This window comes from Staurois parvus, unplaced genomic scaffold (genome assembly GCF_062004578.1).
Source record: "Staurois parvus isolate SC_StPar_1 unplaced genomic scaffold, SC_StPar_1.0 ptg000389l, whole genome shotgun sequence".
NCBI classification, from domain to species: domain Eukaryota; kingdom Metazoa; phylum Chordata; class Amphibia; order Anura; family Ranidae; genus Staurois; species Staurois parvus.
Genome location: NW_028318185.1, coordinates 3641719 through 3669513, shown reverse-complemented (window position 1 = coordinate 3669513; position 27795 = coordinate 3641719). Strand labels below are relative to the sequence as shown.

The window sequence follows — 27795 nt, the reverse complement described above, 5'->3', positions numbered from 1 at the left end:
AATGTTTTTCTTATTGTAGATGTGTCAACAAAAATGTTAGCATGTGCCAGAGATTTCTGTAGGTCTTTAGCTGACACTCTGGGATTCTTCTTTACGTCATGCAGCATTCTGCGCTGTGCTCTTGCAGTCATTTTTACAGGACGACCACGCCTAGGGAGAGTAGCAACAGTGCTAAACTTTCTCCATTTGTAGACAGTCTGTCTTACCGTGGACACATGAACATCAAGGCTTTTGGAGATACTTTTGTAACCCTTTCCAGCTTCACGCAAGTCAACAATTCTTGATTGTAGGTCTTCTGAGAGCTCTTTTCTGCGAGGCATGGTTCACATCAGACAGTGCTTCTTGAAACCAGTAAACCCAAAACAGGTGTGTGTTTTTTAAGGGCAGGACAGCTGTCAGCAACACATCCAATATCATCACACTGATTGGAGTCAAGGTTGGCTCACTCCTGGCTCCAATTAGCTCTGGGAGAAGTCATTAAGCTAGCGCCTCACATACTTTTTCCTCCCTGCACTGTGAATGTTTACATGTTATGTGCAATTAAACCATGGCAACATCTAATGTTTGTGTAGTATTATGTTCAGCAGACTGTGTTCTTCTATTGTTGTGACTTAGATGACGTTCAGAGCACATTTATTTTGCCCAATTCATGCAAAACTCCACGTAATCCCAAGGGGTTCACATACTTTTTCTTGCAACTGTATAAGGAATAAAAAATGGGGAAAGGTGGATGTATTGCAGCGATGTACTAAATATGTGTTTTATTGTTTTTGTTTTTTTTAGAACTAATATTTTCTAACTCTTTTTCCAAAAACAAGTTTTGTTTTTGTTCTTTACATTTCTCATTTTGTGAAGGTGACATCATGTGCGGCTCTTTAGCCGACTCCGTGGCTCCAGAAATGACTGTCAGTGCCCAATACATCTCTTTCATTTCAACACTTTCCTAGGTATGGAATAGATTTGTGATATAATACGAAACAAACTGCACCATCTGATTAACTATGAAATGACTGATTTCATACTAAAGCCCAACCACCGTTGTTTCTGCAGCTGCTATGTGCAATAAATGTGATTAAATGTGTGTGAAGACTTCTGGCTGTATCTACAAAGGGTTCAGGGAAAAAAAAAACATGTATAGCTTCTCATTTAGGCCCCATTTCCACTATGACCCATGACGGCATGCGCCACGCATTTCCACGATTTTTTGTTGTTCTACAAGCATAGGGTTTCCAATACATTTCAAGGGTGTGCCCTATGCACAACAAACATGTCAAAAGTAGTTCATGCACTTTTTTGAGCATTGAGCTTAATACAGTTATTACCCTGCGATTTTCACGTGCAAGTGGGACATGCGCTTTTTGTGTTTCGTATACTTGTGTGTAATCACGTATATTCAAGACATGCTAAAGTGTGAATGCCACTTCAAAGAGGATCTAAACTCTAGAAGCCATGCCTCTCAAAATAAGCAAGCAGAGGACAAAGGACAAGTCACCAGTATTGCCTGTGTAGCCTATTACTGACTTACCATGCCTTGTACTGCACTGTCTGTGTGCAGCCAGCCATCTTGGTAGAGGTAGGGCTTTGCTTGCTCATGACAGCAAGGAGAACAGTGAACAGCACAGTAATGACATCACTAAATCTTACTCCAAATCTTCTGAAAATAGCAGTCAGAGGCAGCAGCGCCTTGGAGATCTCACACTGCAGATATACACTCACTGGCTACTCTATTAGGTACACTTGTTCAATCGCTTGGTAACACAAATTGCTAATTAGTCAATCACATGGCAGCATCTCAATGCATTTAGGCATCTAGATATGGTGAAGACAACTTATTGAAATGAAAACTAAACATCAGAATGGTGAAGAAAAGGGATTTAAGGGGAGTTGAACGTGGCATGGTTGTTGATGCCAGACGGGCTGGTCTGAGTATTTCAAAAACTCTTGATCTACTGGGATTTTCACACACAGCCATCTCTAGGGTTTACAAAGAATGGTCCAAAAACGTGAAAATGGCTGTTCTTTACAGGACTCAGTAGCTCAAGCGGCATTGTTCTCAAATATACACTCACAGGCCACTTCATTAGGTACACCTGTTCAATTGCTTGGTAGCGCAAATTTCTAATCAGCCAATCACATGGCAGCAACTCAATGTATTTAGGCATGTAGACGTGGTGAAGTCAACTTGCTGAAGTTCAAACCGAGCATCAGAATGGGGAAGAAAGGGGATTTAAGTGACTTTGAATGTGGCATGGTTGTTGGTGCCAGACGGGCTGGTTTGAGTATTTCAAAAACTGGTGATCTACTGGGATTTTCACACACAACCATCTCAGGGTTTACAGACAATGGTCCAAAAACAAGAAAATATCCAGTGAGCAGCAGTTGTGTGGACAAAAATGACTTGTTGATGTCAGAGGAGAATGGGCCGACTGGTTAGAGATGATAGAAAAAGAACAGTAACTCATGTCCATATGGACCAAAATCTCTGAGGAATGTTTCCAACACCTTGCTGAATCTATGCCATGAAGAATGAAGGCAGTTCTGAAGGCAAAAGGGGGTCCAACCCGGTACTAGCAAGGTGGACCTAATAAAGTGGCCGGTGAGTGGGCAGCTATGAGGCTGTAGGCACAGGAGTATCTAGGCACGTTCATATGAATTCCAGCCAAAAGGTAGACTTTCCAGGGTACTGCTTAGACACAATTTACATTTCTAAAATTTCCCTATAACACAGCAAATCTTTTCTTTTGGAGTTTAGTTCCACTTTAAGTGAACCTGTCAATCTGGTTTACTGACTTGATTTTCTGTTCAAGAACTATCTCAAGCCCAGTTGCTTGTTTGTTGGCATTGGTTTGGGGAAGGGGTTCAACAAAATATGTTCTGCTCACTACATGGTCTGTATTGTGACCTTGCTGTGGATGGGAGATGGAGGTGAGTCTGTGACTGCATTGTTTTATCTCAGAGGGTTATTGGTACAGGTTACCCTTATAGTAAACCTCCGACCAAAATATGGACATTGAAGTTGTACATTTTTCTAACAGAGCCTTGAATAGCAGTGAAAACCTGAGAGGGGTTCTAATCCATCCACGTTCAATTCAAAATTTAGAAAATAGTCTTGACCGAGCATATCCTTCAACTTCTTCACTACTGCGAGGGGAACTAAGCTATTGAAATAAAAATAAACACACTTTTTGCTGCAAACTTCGAGGATGCATCACTTCAGGTTTCTGCAGCTACAGAGGACATTGAGAATTGTTCTGTCTCTCCAATCTAAGCATTGAAAGTGTGATCTCTGTAACTTACAGTTGTGATGAGATAGCGTAACTCATCACTGCGATAGTGCTCAACATATATAGTGTCGAACCCAAATGAGTAACAATATCTGTGCCTCTCACTTAAAAAACGTGCACACACACCAAATTAATACAGTATCTATAAATATGTGCCTCTCACTTAAAAGCCCATGCACACACACTTAATAAAATATATTAAATAATATATCAAAAACCCCTCAAATAAAAAAAAAAGGGGGCTAAACAAAAAGTGCTAAAGTGCAATAAAGTGTCCACACTTCAAAAAATATTCAAATGGTCAAAAAATGTCCAAAAACAGTATATAAGTGATGAATAAATTCATGCAGTGTGCAATAGTGTTTAACAATTCCGTGATTGTGCCAACACACTTCTTCTGTTTACGGCTAGATTGCCTCCTCACCTCCTCCAAGTGACCTCTAGGGGCCAACCCGCTTGCAGGATCACCCTGGATCCTTAAATCATAAGAACCAATAGCCTTCTTCCTCCAGTGGATCTCCTTATGGGGCCCCTGTTGCCCCTGATCAGACCAGATGTCTCTAAAGGACAGTAGCTCACCAGCCCAGTGAGCCAAGAAAAAAAGACCCTCTAAGTGTAGTATTAAAGCAACCAAGACTCCTTTTATTGAAAGAAAAGGAATAACACTCACATGTCTCGCAGTTCTCCCTCCTCACCGATGTGTGGGTATACTGCATGTGTGTGGGACTTCCTGGGTATACCAAGATGGCGTCGCACGCCGGAAGTGCATCACCACGCACCGGAAGCTGCGTACTCGCGTACCTACGCGTTATGTCACTGACTACTCGTGACTTCCTCGGGGTATCGCATTAGGCATGCAGCTCCTCCCTTTATACTGGACCTACTCACTGACGGCAATCACGGCAGTACCGAATCAGAAGAGAAAGCCAAGGTCAGGAGCAAAGCCGAAGTCAGGAACCAGGAGCAGGAGAGCAATCGGAGTCGGGCCAGGAACATGCCTGGTCAGCAACAAAGGGACCGCCAGGAACTAGCAGGACACGGGGGGGAGCTGAAAGACCAGTCAGCACTCAGTCAGTGTGGTGCAATCATTATTTATGTATGCAAAAGGGAACGATGAGCAATCATCTTTACGAGCAAGCACAGTGAGACAGGGGCACTTTAAAAAATGTATTTTAGTTTTATTTTTTATTTTGTTTGAATTTTTTTTTTTTAACTTTCATTATTTTTATCACTTTTATTTCTATTGCAAGGGACAGATCCTCTTTTTGGTGAGATCTGGGGTCTATTGGGCCCTTTATCTCTCTTCTGGCCTCCACAGCATCTGATCAATCCAAGCTCAGTTTGATCTGATGTTTGCACAAGCTGGTAATGACTTGTTAACATGAGATCAAAATTGGAAGTGAAAAAATCCTCTTTCCTGCAGTTGCTGTTTTTGGATCATCATACCAGCCAGCAGGGGAAGTGATATATCAACTTCTGCTGAATGTAAAAGCAAAAAAGCACATCCCAGGGCACGCTTTAGATGTGTATGTTCCAGGGAGGGAGCTGGACACTGAATTATGTAGACCAGGGGTCTTCAAACTTTCTAAACAAAGGGCCAGTTTACTGTCCTTCAGACTTTAATGGGGCCGGACTGTGGCCATTGGGAGCAGAAATTGCCCTGCCGTCAGTGGGAATAAACATCACCTCTTTGGCATTAGGGGAAGGAATATTGCCCCATCGTTGGAGTCAGTAGCAGGAATAGTGCCCTATCACTGGGAGTCAGTGGGAGGAATAGTGCCTCATCGTTGGAGTCAGTGGGAGGAATAATGCCCTATTGTTGGAGTAAGAGGGAGGAATAGTGTCCCATCATTGTTGGAGTCAGTAGGAGGAATAGTGCCCTACCATTGGGAGTCAGTGTGAGGAATAGTGCCCCATCGTTGGAGTCAGTGGGAGGAATAGTGCCCCATTGTTGGAGTCAGTGGGAGGAATAGTGCCCCATCATTGTTGGCGTCAGTAGGAGGAATAGTGCCCTATCATTGGGAGTCAGTGGGAGGAATAGTGCCCCATCGTTGGAGTCAGTGGGAGGAATAGTGCCCCATTGTTGGAGTCAGTGGGAGGAATAGTGCCCCATCCTTGGAGTCAGTAGGAGGAATAGTGTCATATCGTTGGAGTCAGTGGAAGGAATAGTGCCCCATCATTGGAGTCAGTGGGAGGAATAGTGCCATATCATTGGGAGTCAGTGGGAGGAATAGTGTCCCATCATTGGAGTCAGTAGGAGGAATAGTGCCATATCATTGGGAGTCAGTGGGAGGAATAGCGCCCCATTGTTGGAGTCAGTGTGAGGAATAGTGCCCCATTGTTGGAGTCAGTGGGAGGAATAGTGCCTTATTGTTGGAGTAAGAGGGAGGAATAGTGCCCCATCGTTGGAGTCAGTAGGAGGAATAGTGCCCTATCATTGGGAGTCAGTGGGAGGAATAGTGCCCCATTGTTGGAGTCAGTGGGAGGAATAGTGCCTTATTGTTGGAGTAAGAGGGAGGAATAGTGCCCCATCGTTGGAGTCAGTAGGAGGAATAGTGCCCTATCATTGGGAGTCAGTGGGAGGAATAGTGCCCTATTGTTGGAGTAAGAGGGAGGAATAGTGCCCCATCGTTGATGTCAATGGGAGGAATCGTCCTCTGTTGTTGATGTCAATAACAGAAATGATACCCCATTGTCGGTGTCTGTTGGAGGAAGAGTGTCCCAAGGGCTGGATAAAAGCAAGCAAAGGGCCACATGTGGCCCTCGGACCACAGCTTGGAGACCACTGATGTGGACTTTAGCTATGCAGTCTGTGCCATCATTTGCTTGCTTCCATTTGGAACACTAATCATCAACTGATCAGCATAGCTAAAGTATGTACCATCCACTGATCAGCAGGGAGGAACATGCTCACGCAAAGGGTTACTAGCGATTTGCTTTTTTTACTTAGACTCATCACTTGTCGTCACTTGTTCTCTCTGCCCTTGGTGCATCTGAATGGGTGGCTACAATGAGAGATATTGAGAGAACAGAATGAATTGTAGACACCGGCATAAAGAAAATGGATGCAGATGGAGATCTCTGGGATGATTTTAAGGTATTTATGGGCACTAAATGTACTAAATTTTTACGAAACAGGATAAAACAATTGAGAATTGAAACTTGAAGCATATATACAGTATTTGGCTTTAGTAATGCTTTAGTCCTAAAACAAAAGGTTTTTGTAATCCATCCCAATGAAATTCACAACCATGTGGGACCTACTTATAAGGAAGCTGAGAGTAGATTGGGCTTCCTAGTTTCGTACTTTGGAAGGTGAAAACATAAGACGCTCCCAGATGAAACATTGGTTACAAAAATTGAGAAGTGAGGTGTGAAGTTCTGCAAAGCTGAAGAAGGAAACAATTAAAAGGTTGTTTTCTCATCTTCCTTCAGTCATAGCAGATTGCTTTACTTGTCTGAGGTGAAGACAATGACGAAGGAAGGACTGATGGGGAAAGAAGGTGTGACGGAGGAGGGTGGTGATAAAAAAACTGGTGTGAGCCAGAATGATAATGTTATATAATAGAAAGGGATAACTAAATGTCTGCCTCCAGGCACTTTCTTTAAAATGGTGTTTTGGATAGAAATGGAAAGGGTTTGAAGCTGCGGTCAGCAACAGGTTGATCACGATCTATAGGTGGATCACAGCCATGTCAGGCAGATAGTGACTGCCATGAAAGCCACCAGCTCCTGACCACACCAGCTGCCTCTCTGAGCACACTTTCAGAGGGCCACTAGACATTGCAGAGCCAAGGGAAGTCTTAGATTCCTCCGCAGCTCTGACAGGTCATATGACCCAGCCAAGGGAAGGCCTGGAAGGGCTTTCCTCACTCCACTGGGCATCGAAGGTCCTGTAAGTGAATTTTACAGAGGTAGGAGAGAATTTGTGCTGTGAGCAATTTTAGCAGAGAGTAGATGTTTGTATTTGAATTTGCTTGTGGGAGAGAAACATGTTTTAGTTATTCCTAACTCCTGACACTGTGTATCGCATACTAATGGACCCGGTACTCTGTGCTACTTAATCCTGACCTCTGTAGTGTGCATTACATACTACTGACCCCTGCACTGTGCACTACCTATTTGTAAAAGCTTAACAGTGCATTTCATACATACCACTAACCTCTGCACTCCACGCTACTTACTGTAGCACCCTTCTAGTGTAGTGTAGGCTGGCAGGCAAAATTTAGTTAGCTCCACCGTAATCAGAGAAGCAAGGGTTGATTACTTGGGGCTCAGTGTTTCACAGGCTGCTGCTCTGATTATTTTCTCCTATCTTCTAGAGGATTCTAGAATCATAGCGAGGGAAAGAACAGAGCATGCAGCCTGAATATTTATGGGACTCCAGCCAATCCCTGGGGAGGTGTCGCCAGTAGGTGCCTGAAGAGCCTTTAAATAGTCTGAGGCCTGAGCAGCAGCGTGCAGAGTTCCTGGGTCCAGTCCTGCTGGAGGAGACCCCCTGTGTAGGAGCTCTGCACCGGTGCAGGATTTTAGAAGTAGCCTTTAGGAAGATACTAAGGTCCCAGCTAACCCTAGCTGAGGTCCGATTTGCAAGTCTGAATCAGGGAATCAAGTCAGGTCTGGAGAAGCTCACTGGAGAGAACCAGGAGGAAGGTGGTGGAAAAGAGTCCAACTGTCCATTTGTGGTGTGAGTCTACATCTTCCTCACTTGAGAGAACCTGGTGGATATCAGCAGGAGGCAACCGATGGTCATGTGGCTATGGGATTAAACGACCCCAATGCTGAAGAGGAACCCCTCCCCTGATCCAAGTTCATCATTCCCAATAAAAAAAACCAAAAAACCTCCAGACTGTTCTTCAGAGCCAGTGGAAGAATGAAGAAATTGCTGTGTGCCTGGCTGTTTTGGCTGGTTTGTGCTCGAAGTGGTGAAGTAGGACTAAATTCACCAGTTGCTCTGATTTACTACAGACTCCTTCACTGTGTGTTACATACCACTGACCCCTGAATTCTGTATTACTCCTGACCCATGCACTTTTCATTACATATTTTTGACCTTTCCACCGATTTCTGAACTCTGCGTTACACATTATTGACCTCTGAATTTTGAAATGTATACTTTTGACCTCTGCATTTTGTGTTATACACTACTGACCTCTGAGCTCTGCATTATATCCTGCTGACCTTTGAACTCTTCAAACCTTAATTGCTTTTGAATAGGGCTGTGCTAGGTTATCTCCTTAAAAAAAGGCATGCTGCACCAAGGTAATCTTTGATGTTTTTCAGGTTGTTCTGGTAGTTCTCCATTCCACCAAGGTTTCCTAACCCTGGGTTAGAGCCTCTGTTGGGTTTTTATTACTTTCTGTGTCCGTCATTTGGGAGGTTTCCCATCTCATGTTGTCAGTATAAGAAGTGAAGGAATATTTCTCGGAATTAAATACAGTTTTTGTTGCGTGGATAACTTTATTTTTTTTTTCAGTCCCAACCCCACACACTGTTACTTGTATGGGCATCAAAAGGATGGAAAATGAGAGAAAATCTACCCACTGGGGTCAGAAAAAATATAAACCTGAGAGAAAAGATTTTGGAGAGATTTCCTATTACTTTCTGTCCTGCTCTTTTAGCGAATCAACCCCAATCCGTGAACATTTCCTTTCTCATCTAAGAAAATAGGAAGGCATGTTATGGTTCGATTTAGGCCCCATGAACATGGGATACTTCTGAATGTTGGAAACTGACTACTGGAAAACGTAGGTTAAAAAACGTCTGTTTAGCCGCGTTTGCATAACGTGTTTATGCGCGTTTATCCGCGTATGCGTTTAGAAACATTTTTTAAAGATAAGCACAGGAGAACCTCCCAAATGCCAAGAATGCACTGAAAAGTGGTAAATTATTAACTATTTCAGACTGTTTCAGAGAAATACAGAGAGTAGAAGCAGAGACAGCAGTATGTGTTGACATTACCTTAGGTAGGAGTTGCTCATTAACATTTCTTTTGTTTCCAAGGGTGGGAAAGGTGTCTGGTGGATGGAGTCATTAAGGTCACCTGGCAGGGGATCTTCATGAGGAGTTTGAGGTGTGAATGGTCATTAACATATCTTTTGTTTCCAAGGATGGGAGAGGTCTGAGGTGTGAATTGGTCCTTACAATAGGTGACAAGCTTGGTAGTAACATCCTGTGTTCAGTGTTTTGTCCATCTGAGTACCTTGAAAATGCTTTGCAAGCATTTCACATGATGAAAAAAGGCTCTGGACAGCATTGGAAACTGGAAGAGTTAAAATAAAATTTCAGACGCAAACACTTATAAACGCGATTTGCTGCGTTTAGCCACGTTTACAAGCATTTAGCGTTTGAAACGCTGATAAAATTGACTGCTGAACGTAAGTTTTCTGCGTTCACAAAATCGACTGGAAACTCAAAAGCCTGTAAACGACTGTAAACAAAGATGTGTACATGGACACATAGGAGAACATTAGGGAGAGTTCAGGGGCTGCTGAAAAAAAAAAACGCTGAACAGCCCCATAAATGTGAGTTTATCATCTGCACTGTACATGAGCCCTTAGGGTACAGAAGAAAAAAAAGTTCTGCGTCATATCATAGAAATAGAGAAATGAGAAAGAGATGTGTGGAAGTCCACAGGAAGTGTGGAAATACAGAGTACAGTTCAAATTTATCTAATAACAGACGGCGAAGTCAGAAAACCTGTAAAACATGAAACTTCTATTTCCAACCTTCATAAATAGTTTCTATGTGTGTGAAAAGTCTGCATAATTTTACAGAACGTTAATGAGTTCACCTTTATGATGCTTCAGAGAGCAGATCATGGACCCAATACAGGGTCATATCTGGGGTCTGCAATAATAAAAAATTCCTAAGAGGTAGGGAAGGGACATGCAAACTCTCTTCTGTCAAAAGGCTTTGCCCATAATTGGTGTTTAGCCCTGGTGAATATTGATAGCTCCGTATGGCATAGGGGCACCGTCCATCCTGTAAAACTCTATGAGAGGCTGCTGCAGCTGGATGGTGCACTGAGTGGTACCATTGCATACAGGGGCGGACTGAAAACTCATGGGGCCCCCGGGCAATAGGGGATCATGGGGCCCCCCGTGTCCTTGCCCAAACTCAAAAAAGCCTATGTAAAAGGTGCCAGGGGCATCTCATGGGGCCCCCTACTGACGCTGGGCCCTCGGGCAGTGCCCGAGTTTCCAAATGGTCAGTCCGCCCCTGATTGCATAGAGTAGTGTGCGCCTAGGTATGAATCCCTGAAATGCAGACTGATTAAGTTCCGGACATTGGTCCCTGGGTTCATTCTGCCATTAGTACCACTCAGTGCACCCTCCAGCCCCATCCAGCCACAGCAGCCTCTGAGAGAGTTTTACAGGCTACCGCCATTAGTGCTGGATGCTGCGCCTGTGCCTTCCATCCACACCTAAAACTCACTTTAGCAGTTTTTTATCTTCTGTGCGCACCGTACAGTCCAGGGGTGGACTGACAACTCATGGGGCCCCCGGGCAATAGAGCATCCTGGGGCCACTGTGTCCTTGCCCAAACTCAAAAAAGCCTAAGAAAAAGGTACCCGGGGCATCTCATGGGGCCCCCTACTGACCCCGGGTCCTCGGGCGGTGCCCGAGTTTCCAAATGGTCAGTCCGCCCCTAGTACAGTCTATAAAATGCCAGGAATGGGCCAGGTGCCGGGGACAATGCAACTACGGTAGGCAACTGAAATGGCGTATGTAAGCCAAGCTACGGTTTTTTAAAAAATGCAAAAACAGCCAAATAAGAGCTGCCAGTGTATGCTGTTGCTGAGAAAATGAAAATTGTACCATTCTATAACACCCTGTACAGATTTTAAGGCATCTTCCAAGCAGGTTGTTTAAAGGCTTTGAGAATTTTCAATGACGCCTTCAAAGCCATATGAAAAGTTCACCCCCTGCCCAATGCTGAGTGGCAATTTCATTTTTTGCCATTTATTCACCCCACCCCATGGTAGTGCCCAGCTTTCAATTTCTTGGTTGACAGTACCTTGCTCATTAGCCCCAAAAATTGCCAGAGCTTACCTACAGGATTTACCCACTATAGACTTCAATAGGATTCACCTCTAAGTTCGGGTGTGCCAAATATTGAATAAGATACACAGAACCCTTTGTGACTCACATCTGGGCAAATTACTCTCCATAAGGAAGGAACCATCTTTGTTCAAGTATTGGTCGGCATCTACTTCCTGCACTGGGATGCTATTTCATAGATGACACCTTCATGTGTAAATACTGGTGTCTGTGCAGATCTTGGCTGAGCTCACAAATGTCTGACACAGATCAGACCCTGCTGCAGCCTCTCACCTTGTGACTTGCAAACTAAGTTACAATATTGCAGTCTAGTGGGGAGGAGAGTGAGGAAATGCTTCCTTCTGCCTGCAGTTTGTGGACATCATGTCAGCCTGGCCAAAGTCAACAGACTGTAGCTCAAGGATGGCCTTTTAAAGATAAAAGATGACATTTTTCTGAAATATTATACTGTTGCTGTGTATTGAGACATGACAGAAGTTACTAAAAAGTCCACTTTAAATATACTGTTGCCCTTAGGTCAATTGGCTTGTGCAGCCACCCTCCTACCTCAGTGCACTGGCCAACGTTAATATCATACAAATGGAAGACTGGGAGCGGAGTTCATGGAAGAGACAGTCTGTTTGCTACTACTATACACCTAAAAGTGATGACAGTCGCTGAGCTTTGGGTCCCTACAGCTCTGCAAAGCCAGGCAACATGCATTTTATTCCACACATTGCATTCAGAGTCAGTTAACAGTCATTTTCTCGGCTGTCCGCGCATGCGCAGAACGTCGGCGTCATCTTCCCGCGCTACTGCGCATGCGCGAGCGATCGACGCCATTTTGTCGTGGATCGCGGATGCGATCAACAGCAGGAAGTCTCCTACAGTGCGGCGCCATTTTGTTGGCAGTGTAAAGGGATACAGGAGCAGTATTAACTGCTCAGAATTTATCCAGCCAGAAAACCTTTATAATAGCGCCTCTGTGCAAACTGAGGAGAGAGATTACTCACACTCCTAGGCTCTAATTCAGTGCACAGGGAATAAACTTTTTGGTTAATCTTTTTATGTACCCCACACCAACCAACCCTAAATAAAGGCATCTAAAGCAGTATCACGCTATGTGTCAGGGCTCCCAGGTGTGACCAGAGGTGTGTGACTGACGCAGGGAAACGCAGACTTCAGATATGTGATAAACAATATAATTTATTAACACTAACAATACAAACATAAACGCAGTGCAATACTAAACATAATACAGTGCAAACAAACCAACCACCCACAGATAACAGTACATACAAGCAAGCGTCGTCAGGCAGGCCGGGTCAATATCAATAGGGCAGGTAGGTACAGGGGGAGCAAGCGAAGATTGGTCGGGGTCACAGGCCAGGTTCAGCAGGTAGCTAGCAGCGTAGTACAGAGGGTCAGGCAGAGGGATGGTCAGGGTCAAAAGCCAGGGATCAGAACAGGTAGCAGGCAGCGTAGTACAGAGGGTCAGGCAGAGGGATGGTCAGACAAGCCAGGGATCAGAACAGGTAGCAGAGAATCAGACAGGAACAGAGAGCAGGAACAGGATACAGGGCCCAAGAGAAACACAACACCAAGGCCGAGTCTGTGGGTCTGGCCATCCCTTAAATACCCCAGCATAATCAGTTCCAGGTGTTAGCTGGCTGCAAAGTTGAGTCTCTGATTGCTGGGAGCACCCGCTGGCCAGCCCTGGTACTGCAGATCAAAAGGCAGGTGAGTCCCACCATTGCTGGCCAGTCCATTCCTGACAGTACTCCCCCCTCAAGGAGCGGCCTCAGGACGCTCCAAACAGTCCTAGCTGGGAAAAATGTTCCACCGCCCGGGTCTGGTAACTGGCGGGATATCAAAGACTGGCACACCTGGCAGGACTCCGGGCAGCAGTACACCGGGCAGAGGCACATCGGGCTGGACACCGGGCAGAGGCACATTGGGCTGGACTCCGGGCAGAGGCACATCGGGCAGAGGCACATCGGGCTGGACTCCGGGCAGAGGCACATCGGGCTGGACTCCGGGCAGAGGCACATCGGGCAGGACTCCGGGCAGAGGCACATCGGGCAGGACTCCGGGCAGAGGCACATCGGGCTGGACTCCGGGCAGAGGCACATCGGGCTGGACTCCGGGCAGAGGCACATCGGGCTGGACTCCGGGCAGAGGCACATCGGGCTGGACTCCGGGCAGAGGCACATCGGGCTGGACTCCGGGCAGAGGCACATCGGGCTGGACTCCGGGCAGAGGCACATCGGATTACCAGGCAAAGCAGCAGGCAGCGGGTCACCGGGCGGAGCAGCAGGCACCGGGTCACCGGGCGGAGCAGCAGGCACCGGGCCCCCGGGCGGGGCGACTGGCATCGGGCCCCCAGGCGGGGCGACCGGCATCGGGCCCCCAGGCGGAGCGGCGGGCGCCGGGCCCCCAGGAGGGGCGACAGGCATCGGGCCCCCAGGAGGGGCGGCAGGCATCGGGCCCCCAGGCGGGGCAACAGGCATCGGGCCCCCAGGCGGGGCGACAGGCATCGGGCCCCCAGGCGGGGCGACAGGCATCGGGCCCCCAGGCGGGGCGACAGGCATCGGGCCCCCAGGCGGAGCGACAGGTCTCGGGCCCTCAGGCGGAGCGGCGGGCGCCGGACCCCCAGATGGAGCGACAGGTCTCGGGCCCCCAGGCGGAGCAACAGGTCTCGGGCCCCCAGGCGGAGCAGCGGGCGCCGGACCCCCAGATGGAGCGACAGGTCTCGGGCCCTCAGGCGGAGCGGCGGGCGCCGGACCCCCAGGTGGAGCGACAGGTCTCGGGCCCTCAGGCAGAGCGGCGGGCGCCGAGTCATCTGGCACGACAGTGGGCTCCGAGTCAACTGGCATGACCGCTGGCACTGGGTCAGACATTGGATCGTCTGACTGGACAGCGGGCATCGGGTCACCAGGCATCAGGTCATTTGGCTCAACAGCGGGCACCGCGTCATCTGGCAAGGCAGTGGGCTCCGAATCAACAGGCACGACAGTGGGCACCGGATCATCAGGTACCGGATTGTCTGGCTCGACAGCGGGCACTGGGTCACCAGGCATCAGGTCATTTGGCTTGCCAGCGGGCACCGTGTCATCTGGCAAGGCAGTGGGCACCGGGCACCAGGCATTGGATCGTCTGGCTCGACAGCGGGCATCGGGTCACCAGGTATGACAGCGGGCACTGGGTCACCAGGCATCAGGTCATTTGGCTCGCCAGCGGGCACCGCGTCATCTGGCAAGGCAGTGGGCACAGAGTCACCAGGTACGACAGCGGGCTCTGAGTCAATTGGCACGACAGCGAGCACCGGATCAGGTACCGGATCATCTGGATCAACAGCGGGCATTGAGTCAACTGGCCTAATAGGATCATCAGGCTGGATCAGTTCATCATGCTGGGTAGAGGCATCAGGCTGAATGCCGGCGTCCGGCTGAGTAGAGGCTTCAGGCCGAGTAGAGGCTTCAGGCCGAGTAGAGGCTTCAGGCCGAGTAGAGGCATCAGGCCGAGTAGAGGATTCAGGCCGAGTAGAGGCTTCAGGCCGAGTAGAGGCTTCAGGCTGAACCACGGAAGGCAGGTTCACCAGTTTGGATACTGGCAGGATGGTATTGGTTGGAAAGAATTTTCGCTTTTTTCTGGTTTTAACTACTGGAGCACTGCAAGTAAACGCAGGTCTGCAAACGAATGGAGCAGCTGGAGACAGAGAAGAACTGGAGGATGGAACAGGAGAGGGAGCAGTTGCTACAGAGGGCTTTTTTACAGGGTTAAAGGCAGGATAGGTGCAGCGAGTGGGAACAGGGTACTGACATGCGGTAGATAGCCAAGTATACTGGGCTGTAACTGGAGGAGCTGTTGGGAATACAGGAGTAGAGTTAGAAGCAGGACTGGGTTTTTGTAAGCTGACTGAGGCTGGGTGCAACAAGTCTGTCCATGTCTGCAGTAGGGGTTGAACAAAGCTGAGCTTACACAAAGCCTGTCTGGTCAATGACTGCACTGCGTTTATACAATCTCTTAGTGTCTGTGGTGAACATGTGGAATAACGCTCCAGAAAGTAACCCACATCATCCTCTAATAACCACACCAGGGACTCTACCTGGTCTGCACTAAATGGTGGCAAAAATTCATCCCTGCATTCGGGGGAACCAGATGAAACCAACTCTGCACAAACCTCAATCAAAGGCTGCACCTCAGAGAACTCTGTGCCCTGATCTACTAGAACATGAGCGAGCCGTATACATTCTAGCAGTTCATCCCGGGGATACTCCTTCAGAGTTTGATAAGCATACTCCCTGTCATCAAACACTAGCAGAGATAAATACTCAACCTCATCCAGATCCATCCTTCCCATCAACAAACCAAGATGGCTTCCCTGTGCAGCCACTTCTGGTCAGGATTGGCCTTGGTGTAATGTCAGGGCTCCCAGGTATGACCAGAGATGTGTGACTGACGCAGGGAAACGCAGACTTCAGATATGGGATAAACAATATAATTTATTAACACTAACAATACAAACATAAACGCAGTGCAATACTAAACATAATACAGTGCAAACAAACCAACCACCCACAGATAACAGTACATACAAGCAAGCGTCGTCAGGCAGGCCGGATCAATATCAATAGGGCAGGTAGGTACAGGGGGAGCAAGCGGAGATTGGTCGGGGTCACAGGCCAGGTTCAGCAGGTAGCTAGCAGCGTAGTACAGAGGGTCAGGCAGAGGGATGGTCAGGGTCAAAAGCCAGGGATCAGAACAGGTAGCAGGCAGCGTAGTACAGAGGGTCAGGCAGAGGGATGGTCAGACAAGCCAGGGATCAGAACAGGTAGCAGAGAATCAGACAGGAACAGAGAGCAGGAACAGGATACAGGGCCCAAGAGAAACACAACACCAAGGCCGAGTCTGTGGGTCTGGCCATCCCTTAAATACCCCAGCATAATCAGTTCCAGGTGTTAGCTGGCTGCAAAGTTGAGTCTCTGATTGCTGGGGCACCCGCTGGCCAGCCCTGGTACTGCAGATCAAAAGGCAGGTGAGTCCCACCATTGCTGGCCAGTCCATTCCTGACACTATGAGGTCTCTTATTGGGCACTCTGTGTGAGTGCTATCGTTCGCGCATGCGCAGTAGCGCGGGAAGACGACGCCGACGTTCTGCGCATGCGCGGACAGCCAAGAAAATGGCGGGCGCATTAGGCAGAATTGCCATTCACATTTATAAATAGCACAGAAGAGGATGTCCTGGCTAGCCCTGGACCCTATGAATACGTGCATCGCATGAAACGCGTCAGGGGGGCAGCAGCAGCAGCAGCAGGGCACCTAACCACCGTAGGAATGCATATGGTCAATAAACTTTTTGGTTAATCTTTTTATGTACCCCACACCAACCAACCCTGAATAAAGGCATCTAAAGCAGTATCACGCTATGAGGTCTCTTATTGGGCACTCTGTGTGAGTGCTATCATTCGCAGTGCCCATCTGGAGGACTCAGGACCCTGGTGGTGATACCTGGTAGCGGTTTCGGATGACCTCACTTCTGTGGAGCCGGGATGCTGATCTGGGTACAATCTGATCTGGGATCTGATGATCGTTTTATGGCCTGGTGACGCAGGATTACATATTGCGTATATTAAACGCACATCTGGTGAGTGCGTTTTTCACCTATTTGTGTGATCACACCTATCATCACACCTTGGATCAGGACGTCCACTCACCTGGAATTAGGATCTCTCCATGATCCACACTATTACATTGAACTTTTGTATTTATTGATCACCCTTAGAGTGATATCACGCATGTATATATATTGTGTGTATAAACTGTGCTCTAGTATTTAGCGCTGCACCATTTTATTTAACATATATGTTCGATTGGAGGTTTTATTTGGTTACCTTTTCGGTGTATCAGCTGCTCAGTAACGTTTTTTGTGTATACACATCTATACACTTTTTGCATTTAGGTCGCGCTCACTATAACATCTTTTATTATAAGAAGCTCTGACCTGTTAGAGCCTCCTAGCCTGTCCTGAGGTGAGCTCCTGTCTCATGCACAGGCTGACTCATCCCAGGCTGCTACTCAGCCTCTGCCTAAAAATAGAAAAAACAAACCGCTATCTAGCAACCTGGAGGGCATTACAACAGTAAAGATGGCCATATGCTAGCAGAATTTTGACTGAACATTCGTACGAAAATTCTCATTAGTACATTTAACGACTTAATGAATGTTGTTCCAAAGTACTTAAAAATTTTGTGAAATCAAAAGATAAAGCCACACTCCAGAGGGGTGTGGCCTAAGGTGGGGACTGTGTCGGAGGCCAACTACATTGATTAAACCTCATGGTGTGACTTTTATTGAGAGCAGTTATGTATCTTGATTTTGCTATGTATGCTGAGTAGGGTGAGCTGTTAAAAACCGGCATCTAGAATGGAAGAGGACCTGAGGAGCATACCTCTTGGAGCTGTGTGTTTTTTTTTCTGCTTCTTTACTTCAAAATGTTGTTTGGTAAAATTAATTCATTCCAACTTTAAATATTAAAAGCAAACAAAAAAAACACATTCACTGTTAGAACTTTGTTCAAGAAAATTTTTCTATCATGCTCCTTCAAATTTACTTATTCATGTGTTTTATGTTGTTGTTAGGTAGGATGGCAGTCTGACACCCTTTATTATATACACAGTAATGTGTTACTGAATGGTTGGATTACTGTTTCCACCCCAAGCAACCTGCTACCCTAAGCCACAGCCTTCACTGGCTACACAGCAACCCAGGCTTGATTGCTCATCCTACTGGAAGCAACAATATCATTTTAAATAAACAAAATGTAGAACTTTTATCATTCCATCATTCTTCATTACCTTTGTTTGGGCAGCGTTAAGGACGATGGCATCCACTTTGCCCAAACATGTTAGAGTTCCTTGATCATCTTCCGCAGAACAGCCCACTTCTTTCGCCAAGAACTTCACTTGCTCCTGTGCTCTTCTCTCACTGACGGTCAACATAGGAGAAAAGGGTGAACCTCCCTGGAATTCAGAAACAGGATTGTCTGAATAAATTAATTCAAAAATGTAAATGTAACAGTGTTTCCTAGACCTGCCTATTACTGCATCAATAACAGAACATATTTCATAAACAATTACTGTTACAATTATCTGTTTTACTACATCCAACTACTGGTCCTATTGAGTTAAGGTGCCTGTGGATGGTGCCAAATCAACAGGTGACCATACTGCCCAGACAGACTGGGTGTAAGGAGATATGTCAATGCATAAAGCAGCATATGAAACAGAACATCTGCTATCTGTTTTACTATATCTTACTATACAGTGCATTCAGAAAGTATTCGCAGTGCTTAACGTTTGCCACATTTTGTTATGTTGGATTAAATTCATTTTTTTCCTCAACATTCTAAAAACAATACCCCATAATGACAATGTGAAAGAAGTTTGTTTTGAAATCTTTGCAATTTATTAAAAATAAAAAACGAAAAAAGAAAACACATGTACATACAATCAGGTCCATAAATATTGGGACATGGACACAATTCTAACATTTTTGGCTCTATACACCACCACAATGGATTTGAAATGAAATGAACAAGATGTGCTTTAACTGCAGACTGTCAGCTTTAATTTGAGGGTATTTACATCCAAATCAGGTGAACGGTGTAGGAATTACAACAGTTTGCATATGTGCCTCCCACTTGTTAAGGGACCAAAAGTAATGGGACAGAATAATAATTATAAATCAAACTTTCACTTTTTAATACTTGGTTGCAAATCCTTTGCAGTCAATTACAGCCTGAAGTCTGGAACGCATAGACATCACCAGACGCTGGGTTTCATCCCTGGTGATGCTCTGCCAGGCCGCTACTGCAACTGTCTTCAGTTCCTGCTTGTTCTTGGGGCATTTTCCCTTCAGTTTTGTCTTCAGCAAGTGAAATGCATGCTCAATCGGATTCAGGTCAGGTGATTGACTTGGCCATTGCATAACATTCCACTTCTTTCCCTTAAAAAACTCTTTGGTTGCTTTTGCAGTCTGCTTTGGGTCATTGTCCATCTGCACTGTGAAGCGGCGTCCAATGAGTTGTGAAGCATTTGGCTGAATATGAGCAGATAATATTGCCCGAAACACTTCAGAATTCATCCGGCTGCTTTTGTCAGCAGTCACATCATCAATAAATACAAGAGAACCAGTTCCATTGGCAGCCATACATGCCCACGCCATGACACTACCACCACCATGCTTCACTGATGAGGTGGTATGCTTAGGATCATGAGCAGTTCCTTTCCTTCTCCAGCGCCAACAGTTTGCGCTGACAATATAAGGGAGACAGTACAATTACAATACATTTCAGTACAGAAGGAATAGGAGGGCCCGGCTTGTGGAGCTTACAATCTAAAGGAAGGGGGAGGTGATACAAAAGGGTGATAGCTGCGGGGGATGATCTGGTGGAGGTGGTTCAAGTACAGTTCTTAGGTGGAGGTGGGGTAGGCTTCCCTGAAGAAGTGAGTTTTCAAAGATCGCCTAAAGGCAGACAGGGTGTATATACAAATGCATTTCTATTTTAAACTGAATGAATTGAATGAGGGTTCACATATACTTTAAGGAAACTGTATAGTGAATCTTGTTGCCCAAAATATTGAAAAATAGATTGTGAGTTTGCATACATTTTAATGGATAGCAGATGGGGTGGGAGTGCAAAACTCAGAGAAGCTGAAGAAGCAAGGAGCTCCCAAGGAGCAAAAAATGGAAGCTGAATAAAAAGGAAGGCACCTCATATTTACTGTATTATTATTATTATACAGGATTTATATAGTGCCAACCGTTTGCTCAGCACTTTACAATATAAAGGGAGACAATACAGCAACAATACAGTTCAATACAAGAGGGATATGAGGGCCCTGATCCTGGGAGCTTACAATCTAAGAGGGAGGGGCTGGTGGTACAAAAGGTAGTAACTGTGGGGGATGGACTGGTAGGAGGAATAGAAGATTCCATTATTAGCTGAGGGCAGGATAGGCTGCCCTGAAGAGATAGGTTTTCAGAGATCGCCTAAAAGTGAGCAGAGTAGGCGATAGTCTGAAAAATTGGGGTAGAGAGTTCCAGAGGATGGGGGAAGCTCTGGAAAAGTCCTGGAGATGAGCATGGGACGAAGAGACAAGAAAGCTAGAGAGCAGGAGGTCGTTTAACTTTAACCCAACTTCATCCAGAGCAAATACGTTCTCCTAAGTACAACTCTCGGTGCTAATATGTATCACAAACACACATCCCACGTGTTGGGAGCCACTGTGGCACACAAAAGATCTTTCTGGAAGAAAAAGAATGAAATGTTAACAAACTATTGCTTCCTATTTTGCAAAATGTGTCAAAAACTTGCGATTCTAGGAGACTTCTGGTAAAATAAGAAATTTTGCAAAAATTGTTCTCGCAAAAGTTTTTTTCTTGTTGTTCTATCCAAAATTAGTCACTTCCTCCAACTGCAAACTCAGATAGGAGCAATTTGCGGAAGTTGGAATTGACACATTGGTCTGATATCTGAGCTGCAACTTGTGCTGAGTCAGACGGAGGGACAGTGAACGAGATGAATCTCCAATGTATTTATTTATTTACAGGTACAATTTACATATCCACTCACCGGCCTCTTTATCACATGTGGTAACCTTTAGTAAATTGACCCCAAAGACCTCACTAAACTTCAAACGTGTTTTGACCATACACTCACCGGCCAATTTATTAGGTACACCTGTTCAATTGCTTGGTAACACAAATTGCTAATCAGCCAATCACACAGCAGCAACTCAATGCATTTAGACGTGGTGAAGATGACTTGCTGAAGTTCAAACCGAGCATCAGAATGGGGAAGAAAGGGGATTTAAGTGACTTTGAACGTGGCATGGTTGTTGTTGCCAGACGGGCTGGTCTGAGTATTTCAAAAACTGCTGATCTACTGGGATTTTCACGCAAAAGCACGTCTGGGAAAATATCCAGTGAGCGGCTGTTGTGTGGACGAAAATGCCTTGTCAGAGGTCAGAAGAGAATGGGCAGACTGGTTCAAGATGATAGAAAGGCAACAGTAACTTATGTCAATATGGACCAACATCTCTGAGGAATGTTTCCAACATCTTGTTGAAATCTATGCCATGAAGAATGTGCAGGCAGCCATCTTGGTAGAGGCAGGGCTTTGCTTCCTCATGACAGCAAGGAGAACAGTAAACATAAGTAAATGTAAGTAGATATCACTAAATCTTACTGCAAATCTTCTGAAACTAGCAGTCAGAGGCAGCAGCGCCCTGGAGATCTCACACTGCAGATATACAATTACTGGCTACTCTATTAGGTACCCCTGTTCAATTGCTTGGTAACACAAATTGCTAATTAGTCAAATCACATGGCAGCAACTCAATGCATTGAGGCATCTAGACGTGGTGAAGACAACTTGTTGAAATTCAAACCAAGCTTCAGAATGGCGAAGAAAAGGGATTTAAGGGAAGTTGAACATGGCATAGTTGTTGGTGCCGGACAGGCTGGTCTGAGTATTTAAAAAACTGCTGATCTACTGGGATTTTCATGCACAACTATCTCTAGGGTTTACAGAGAATGGTCCAAAAAAGAAAAAATATCCAGTGAGCAGAAGTTGTGTGTACAAAAATGCCTTGTTGATGTCAGAGGAGAATGGGCAGACTGGTTTGAGATGATAGAAAGGCAACAGTAACTCATGTCACTATGGACTAAAATCTTTGTTGTGTTTCCAACACCTTGTTGAATCTATGCCATGAAGAATGAAGGCAGTTCTGAAGGCAAAAGGGGGTCCAACCCGGTACTAGCAAGGTGGACCTAATATAGTGGCCGGTGAGTGTATATTATACATTCACATCAGTCCCTAACCCTCAAGGGGCGTACAATCTAAGGTCCCTAACTCACATTCATACATACACATACTAGGGACAATTTAGACAGGAGCCAATTAACCTACCAGCATGTCTTTGGAGTGTGTGAGGAAACCGGAGTGCAAAATGCAAACTCCAGGCAGGTAGTGGCATGGTAGGGATTTGAACCAATGACCCTAGAACTGCCAAGCAGAAGTGCCAACCACTTAGCCACTGTGCTGCCCAATGATGTATGATATATTTGTCCTTCTCAGAAGTACATGTGAACAATGAATGGGAAAGCCGGGCCAGGGGCGGACTGACAACTCATGGGGCCCCCGGCAATAGGGGAACATGGGGCCCCTGTGTCCTTGCCCACACTCAAAAAAGCCTATAAATGGTACCAGGGGCATTTCATGGGGCCCCCTACTGACCCCAGGCCCTTGGGCAGTGCCCGAGTGCTCGAATGGTCAGTCCGCCCCTGAGCCGGACCTAACATAGGACCCTCCATATAACATCTACGAAATTCTACATCCCCTCTTATGTTACTGACTATATAATGGAACAAAAATCACACCATATAGTTTTTAGGTTCTTACATTTTTAAAAAGTGTAACTAAAGGCCATACTTTTTTTCAGTTTTTAATGGACTGGAGAGGGATTGGAACCCCTATCAGTTGTAATTGCAGTCTGTGCCCCCGCTAAAGAGATTCAGCCTATTTGTCCTGTTTACCAATATAATCAAAAGTGAAAGTAAGCGACACGTTTTTGGATTGTCTCCTGAACAGTAATAGAGGGGAAATCTTCCAAAGGGGACACCGGTTCTGGGGATACCCTGGGATTCCCTCACTTTGTAGGGATTTCCTCTTACTTCCTGTTTTGGCTATGGGACGGGAAGTGAAGGGAAATCTCCCCCAATGGGACACAGATGGCAAAAAAAAACTAACATGGGATCTTCTCAAGTAAGTTTACAAACGTCAAGATCATCCAGAGTAATAGAAGTAGGCTAGAAGTAACTGAAATACAATGTGGAAATTAACCAATTCAATACCGGGCAATTTTACACCTTCCTGCCCAGGCCAGTTTTCAGGTTTCAGTGCTCTCACACTTTGAATGACAATTGCGCGGTCATGCAACACTGTACCCAAACTAAAATTTTATCATTTTCTTCACACAACTAGAGCTTTCTTTTGGTGGTATTTAATCACTGCTGGGGTTTTTATTTTTTGCTAAATTAACAAAAAAGACCGAAAATTTTGAAAAAAAAACACGTTTTTCTTTGTTTCTGTAATAAAAGTTTGCAAATAAATAATTATTCTTCATAAATTTAGGCCGAGATGTATTCTGCTACATGTCTTTGGTGAAAATAACCCAAATTAGGATGTATTTTTTAGTTTGTAGGAAAGTTATAGAGTTCACAAACTATGGTATAGATCTGAATATTGATCAATCCTGAAGTACTGACGGCCAATCTAATTTCTTGAGGTCCAAGAATGTCAGAACAGTACAGATATCCCCCAAATGACCCCTTTTTGCAAAGTAGACAGTCCGGCGTACTTCATAAGAGGCATGGCGAGTTTTTTGAAGTTGTATTTTTTTTGTCAAAATATTTCGGAAAATGAAAAAATAAAAAAAATTATTGTCACTAGTTTTTTTTTACATACTGTCACGGTGCAGTACAGCGTCATCATATAACTGGCATGGCAGTGATCAGGGACACTGACTGGTGACAGTGTGAAAAAAAAAAATATATATATATATATATATATATTTTTTTTTTATTATTTTACATTTTTTTTATTTTTTTTCTAACATTGTACTACTTTGGGGAAGTGATCAGTATTTTTTTTTTTTTTTTTTACACAATTTGCTTATAGCAAAGAATTACTTTTCTATAAGCAAGCATTTACTTGAATGACATCGATTCATTCAGGGTTTTTTTTTTTTTTTTTTTTTTTTGTGCTTAGCTGTGATTTGGCCACAGCTAATCACATGACATGTGCATGTGACCTGCTGTGACCATTCACAGCTAGACACTAGCATACAATGGATGGCATGAATGAAGCCATCCATTGTCTACAACTGTCATGTGACCTGCTGTGATTGGTCACAGCAGGTCACATGGTACCGGCAACGGGGCCGATACTCAGATCTGCCATCGGCCGTGTCCAAGATAAACGGCCGGTGACAGATCGCACCGCTGCGCGGCTCTGCAAGCACGCGAACTGCGCATGTGCGGGAGTACGCCAAATGGCGGACTCCCGGAAAGCTAGTACATTTTCCCAGATGCCATACGGCTATTGGCCGGGTGTCAAATGGTTAAAATATATAATGTTACATTTTGACCACAGATATGCTTTAAAGGGTAGCTGTAATAAATGTCTAAAACACCAAAAAAGGATATTATTGGCTAAATATATAATATGCAATCCTCATCATCCACCCACACCAGATGGCTGAGATAGTTGTATAGCAGATGGAGATTGATGTCATTTTCTAAGTCACAACCCCGCCCTCTGTGGACTTCTACAGAACATTGCTATACCGACACCCACCTAACGTCCCAAGCAGTGGTGTTACATGTAAGAAACTTTGGCTTTGGTGTTTAACTCCTCAATGCAGATGCATGAAAGGAATTTGGTTGCTTGGATCAGCAAACCTTTCTCTTTTTTTTTTTTTTGAAACGATACAAACTTGACAAATCAGCAGTAATGTGGTAACAATATTGTCTTACTATTGTATACGATTCCATGGCATCTGCTACATGTCTTCAGTATAACAATCTTGTTCAGTTAGATCTCATTTGTGAGTCATATTCTGTCTAATAAAATATTACAACATCTATTGCAAGGAGAGTTTTTTTTAAATTTCTCAATCTATTAAAATTGCATAAATCTACTTTAAAAAAAATCATCTATTACAATCTTTCAAGGGTTTAAGGGCTTGTTCACATTTGCTTTGGTCTTTGAAGAGTAATCCACCTTTGGAGCTTTCTTCAGAGAGAGACATTGCATCGCCTCCTCACCATTTGGTTTAACTCCTTGGACCGCACACTAATGTGCCGCAACTGTATGCAGTGCACAGGGTTGTGGGGGAAGAGCAGTCCTATTCACCTAAATGGGCCATGCTCGGCAGGTGTAGCAAAAGGGGGTACAATTCTGGCTGTGGCCACAAAGCAAAGCATTGCATCCGCAGCATGTGTACACCCCTGGCTGTTGCCTCTTCAGCTGAAGGGGTGGGTGGTTGAGGGGTTTTACTAACTCCAACCAGGGCTGCTGTTAGAAACCGTACAGCCAACCCCACAGGCTGCCCCCCCCCCAAAAAAACAAAAAACCATACAGTTTTCTATGCTTCAATTATGAATGAATTGGTACTGATCATTCATTGTGTTCATTCAGGAAAGAAAGGGGCTGGTAAATGTAACATATTTATTGGACCTTTCCCCCCACTCTCCATCCTGAAGGATCCTATTGTGTGCCTGCAGCTGTCAGTGAAAAGAAGAGGAGGGATGCAGGCAGTACTGCAGGGTGGGGACACATAGGGGGCAACATATGGTGTACAGGTAGGGTGATGGTTATGGGGGGGGCAATAACTAGAACCGACCCTCTGTATGACTCTCTCTGCAGCAGCTAAAAGCCATCTGGAGGGAGAGGAGAAGCCAGCTTTCAGCTGCTGCAGAGAGCACCATAAAGGGGATCGGTTCTAGTAATTGTTCCCCTACTGTGCCAATCACCCTCCCTGCCCACATCAGATTCACCCAGCTGCCTGGGCCCCCCTGCTATCCTGGGCCCCGTACAGGAGGACTGGTGGTACCCTCTTATCCATGGCCCTGCCATTAACTGCTAGTATAAATGAGCCTTGACTGTACAAAATCTGCTATTAGGTGTCTAGGCACTCCTGGGGCTTGAGCCTCATAGCTGTATATCTGCAGTGTCAAATCCTCTAAGGCACTCCTGCCTCTGACTGCTAGTCTCACAAGATTTGAAGTGAGATTTGGTGGTGTCACTACTGCTCACTGTTCTGCTTGCTGGAGAGAAAGCTGTACCTGAGGACCTGCAGTGCAGGGATCTCCCTGCTTATGATTCATCGTTTTTAGGATCTATTCTTCCCCAACTCCACCTGCTGCTTTTTAAATATTCCACCAGTCATCAAATTAGCAATCACAAGAGGGCAGCTCTGACATGAGGTAGTAAAGCTTTGCTGTTCTACCAAGATGGCCACCTTCATCACAACACCATGAACAGCAAGTGACTTCCTTAATATTGGGGGGCCTCAAGTTGAGCCCCTGACATCACCAAACGTTGCACATAATATTCATTGAATATTTGGTCTGGCGGACAGCAGACACACACAAAAGGATATGGTCAAAAGCTACAGGCAAGACACAGTAGATACTCAGAAACTACGGGCAAGCTACAAGAGATGGTCAGAGACTGCGGACATGCTACAGTACATCGTCGGATACTACATGTATGTGACAAGAGACTGTCAGACTTCACACATGCCGTAGGAGTTGTTGGAGCCTAGGGGTCCGAGGGCAACACACACAAAGTGCCAAAAGTGATGCATGTGGTCCCCAGGCTGTAGCTTAGGTACCATGGGTGTAGAGCAATACTGGCGACTAGTCCTTTGTCTTTTGTTTAGCCTTTTTGGTCACAACCTCCACAGTTCAGTAAGGTAATCAGAAATTGAAACTGAAATCTAGGGACACCCTGATGACCATGCACGCTTTTAACCACCGGACAGACATACCCCCAGGTTGAAGCCACACCCACAAAATCACACCCCTATTTTTTAATGGTCACAAACTTTTTTAACAAGAGACAGGTGTGGGCTGAAAATAGGTAAGTACAGTATATACATCTTTCTTACACAGGTTAATCAATATAGGTGTTAGCAGCGTGGAGGTAACATTTTAAAAAATAGGTGGTAGCCTGTAATTCTACTTTAAAGAAATGTGTGACCACACTGCAGGGGTTAACTGCTCGTTTTGTTCTAGGAGAGAGGACAGTGAACATATACTTACCTGACTCGCCAATCTTCCCCGCACAAGACCGGGCCCTTCAGCTCCCCCCATGGTCCAGCGGTGTAACATAGATGTGGGATTCAAGTGATTGGACTGACATATGATCAGTAGGAATATGTAATTGTAAATTTAGTTTCATTCCTTGTTATTAAAGAAATATTCAGTCATAGGTATTCAGAGACATGTGCCCACTATTAGCATCTGAAAAGACAGAGCAGCTTCCAGGCTGGAAGTGACACCTAGGTGCCAATAAGATTTATCTATATATATATAATCAGACTTTGCCACCTTCCTGAACTTTAAAAGAGGAACACAGAAGTTTCGGCTTCATGACACCAGGGGGGCTCCGATGTGTCTGGGAGCTTTAAAGTATATCAGCGGATCAAAGGAATAGATTTCATCTCTCATAAAAGCTAAAATATTAGTTGCAGAGAGATGAAAATACTTCCTTCTGATTGGGCACTCTGTAGGCTACATCTGCATGTAAAAACCGTATTTGTGGACTATGTAGAATTCCAGAAAAATGCAGGAAACGGTTATGTGGTGCCGGATTGCGACAGATGAACAGTGATTGG

The 27795-nt window shown here is 45.3% G+C and overlaps 1 protein-coding gene across 1 annotated transcript in view; it reads right to left on the bottom strand.

Annotated features, from left to right (window-relative positions):
- Positions 1-27795, bottom strand: part of TG (thyroglobulin) — a 439344-nt gene that overhangs the window by 59481 nt on the left and 352068 nt on the right. The window contains exon 42 of the mRNA XM_089685945.1: positions 18184-18348. Coding sequence (XP_089542071.1) covers positions 18184-18348 — 165 coding nt within the window. The remainder of the gene's footprint in view (positions 1-18183; positions 18349-27795) is intronic.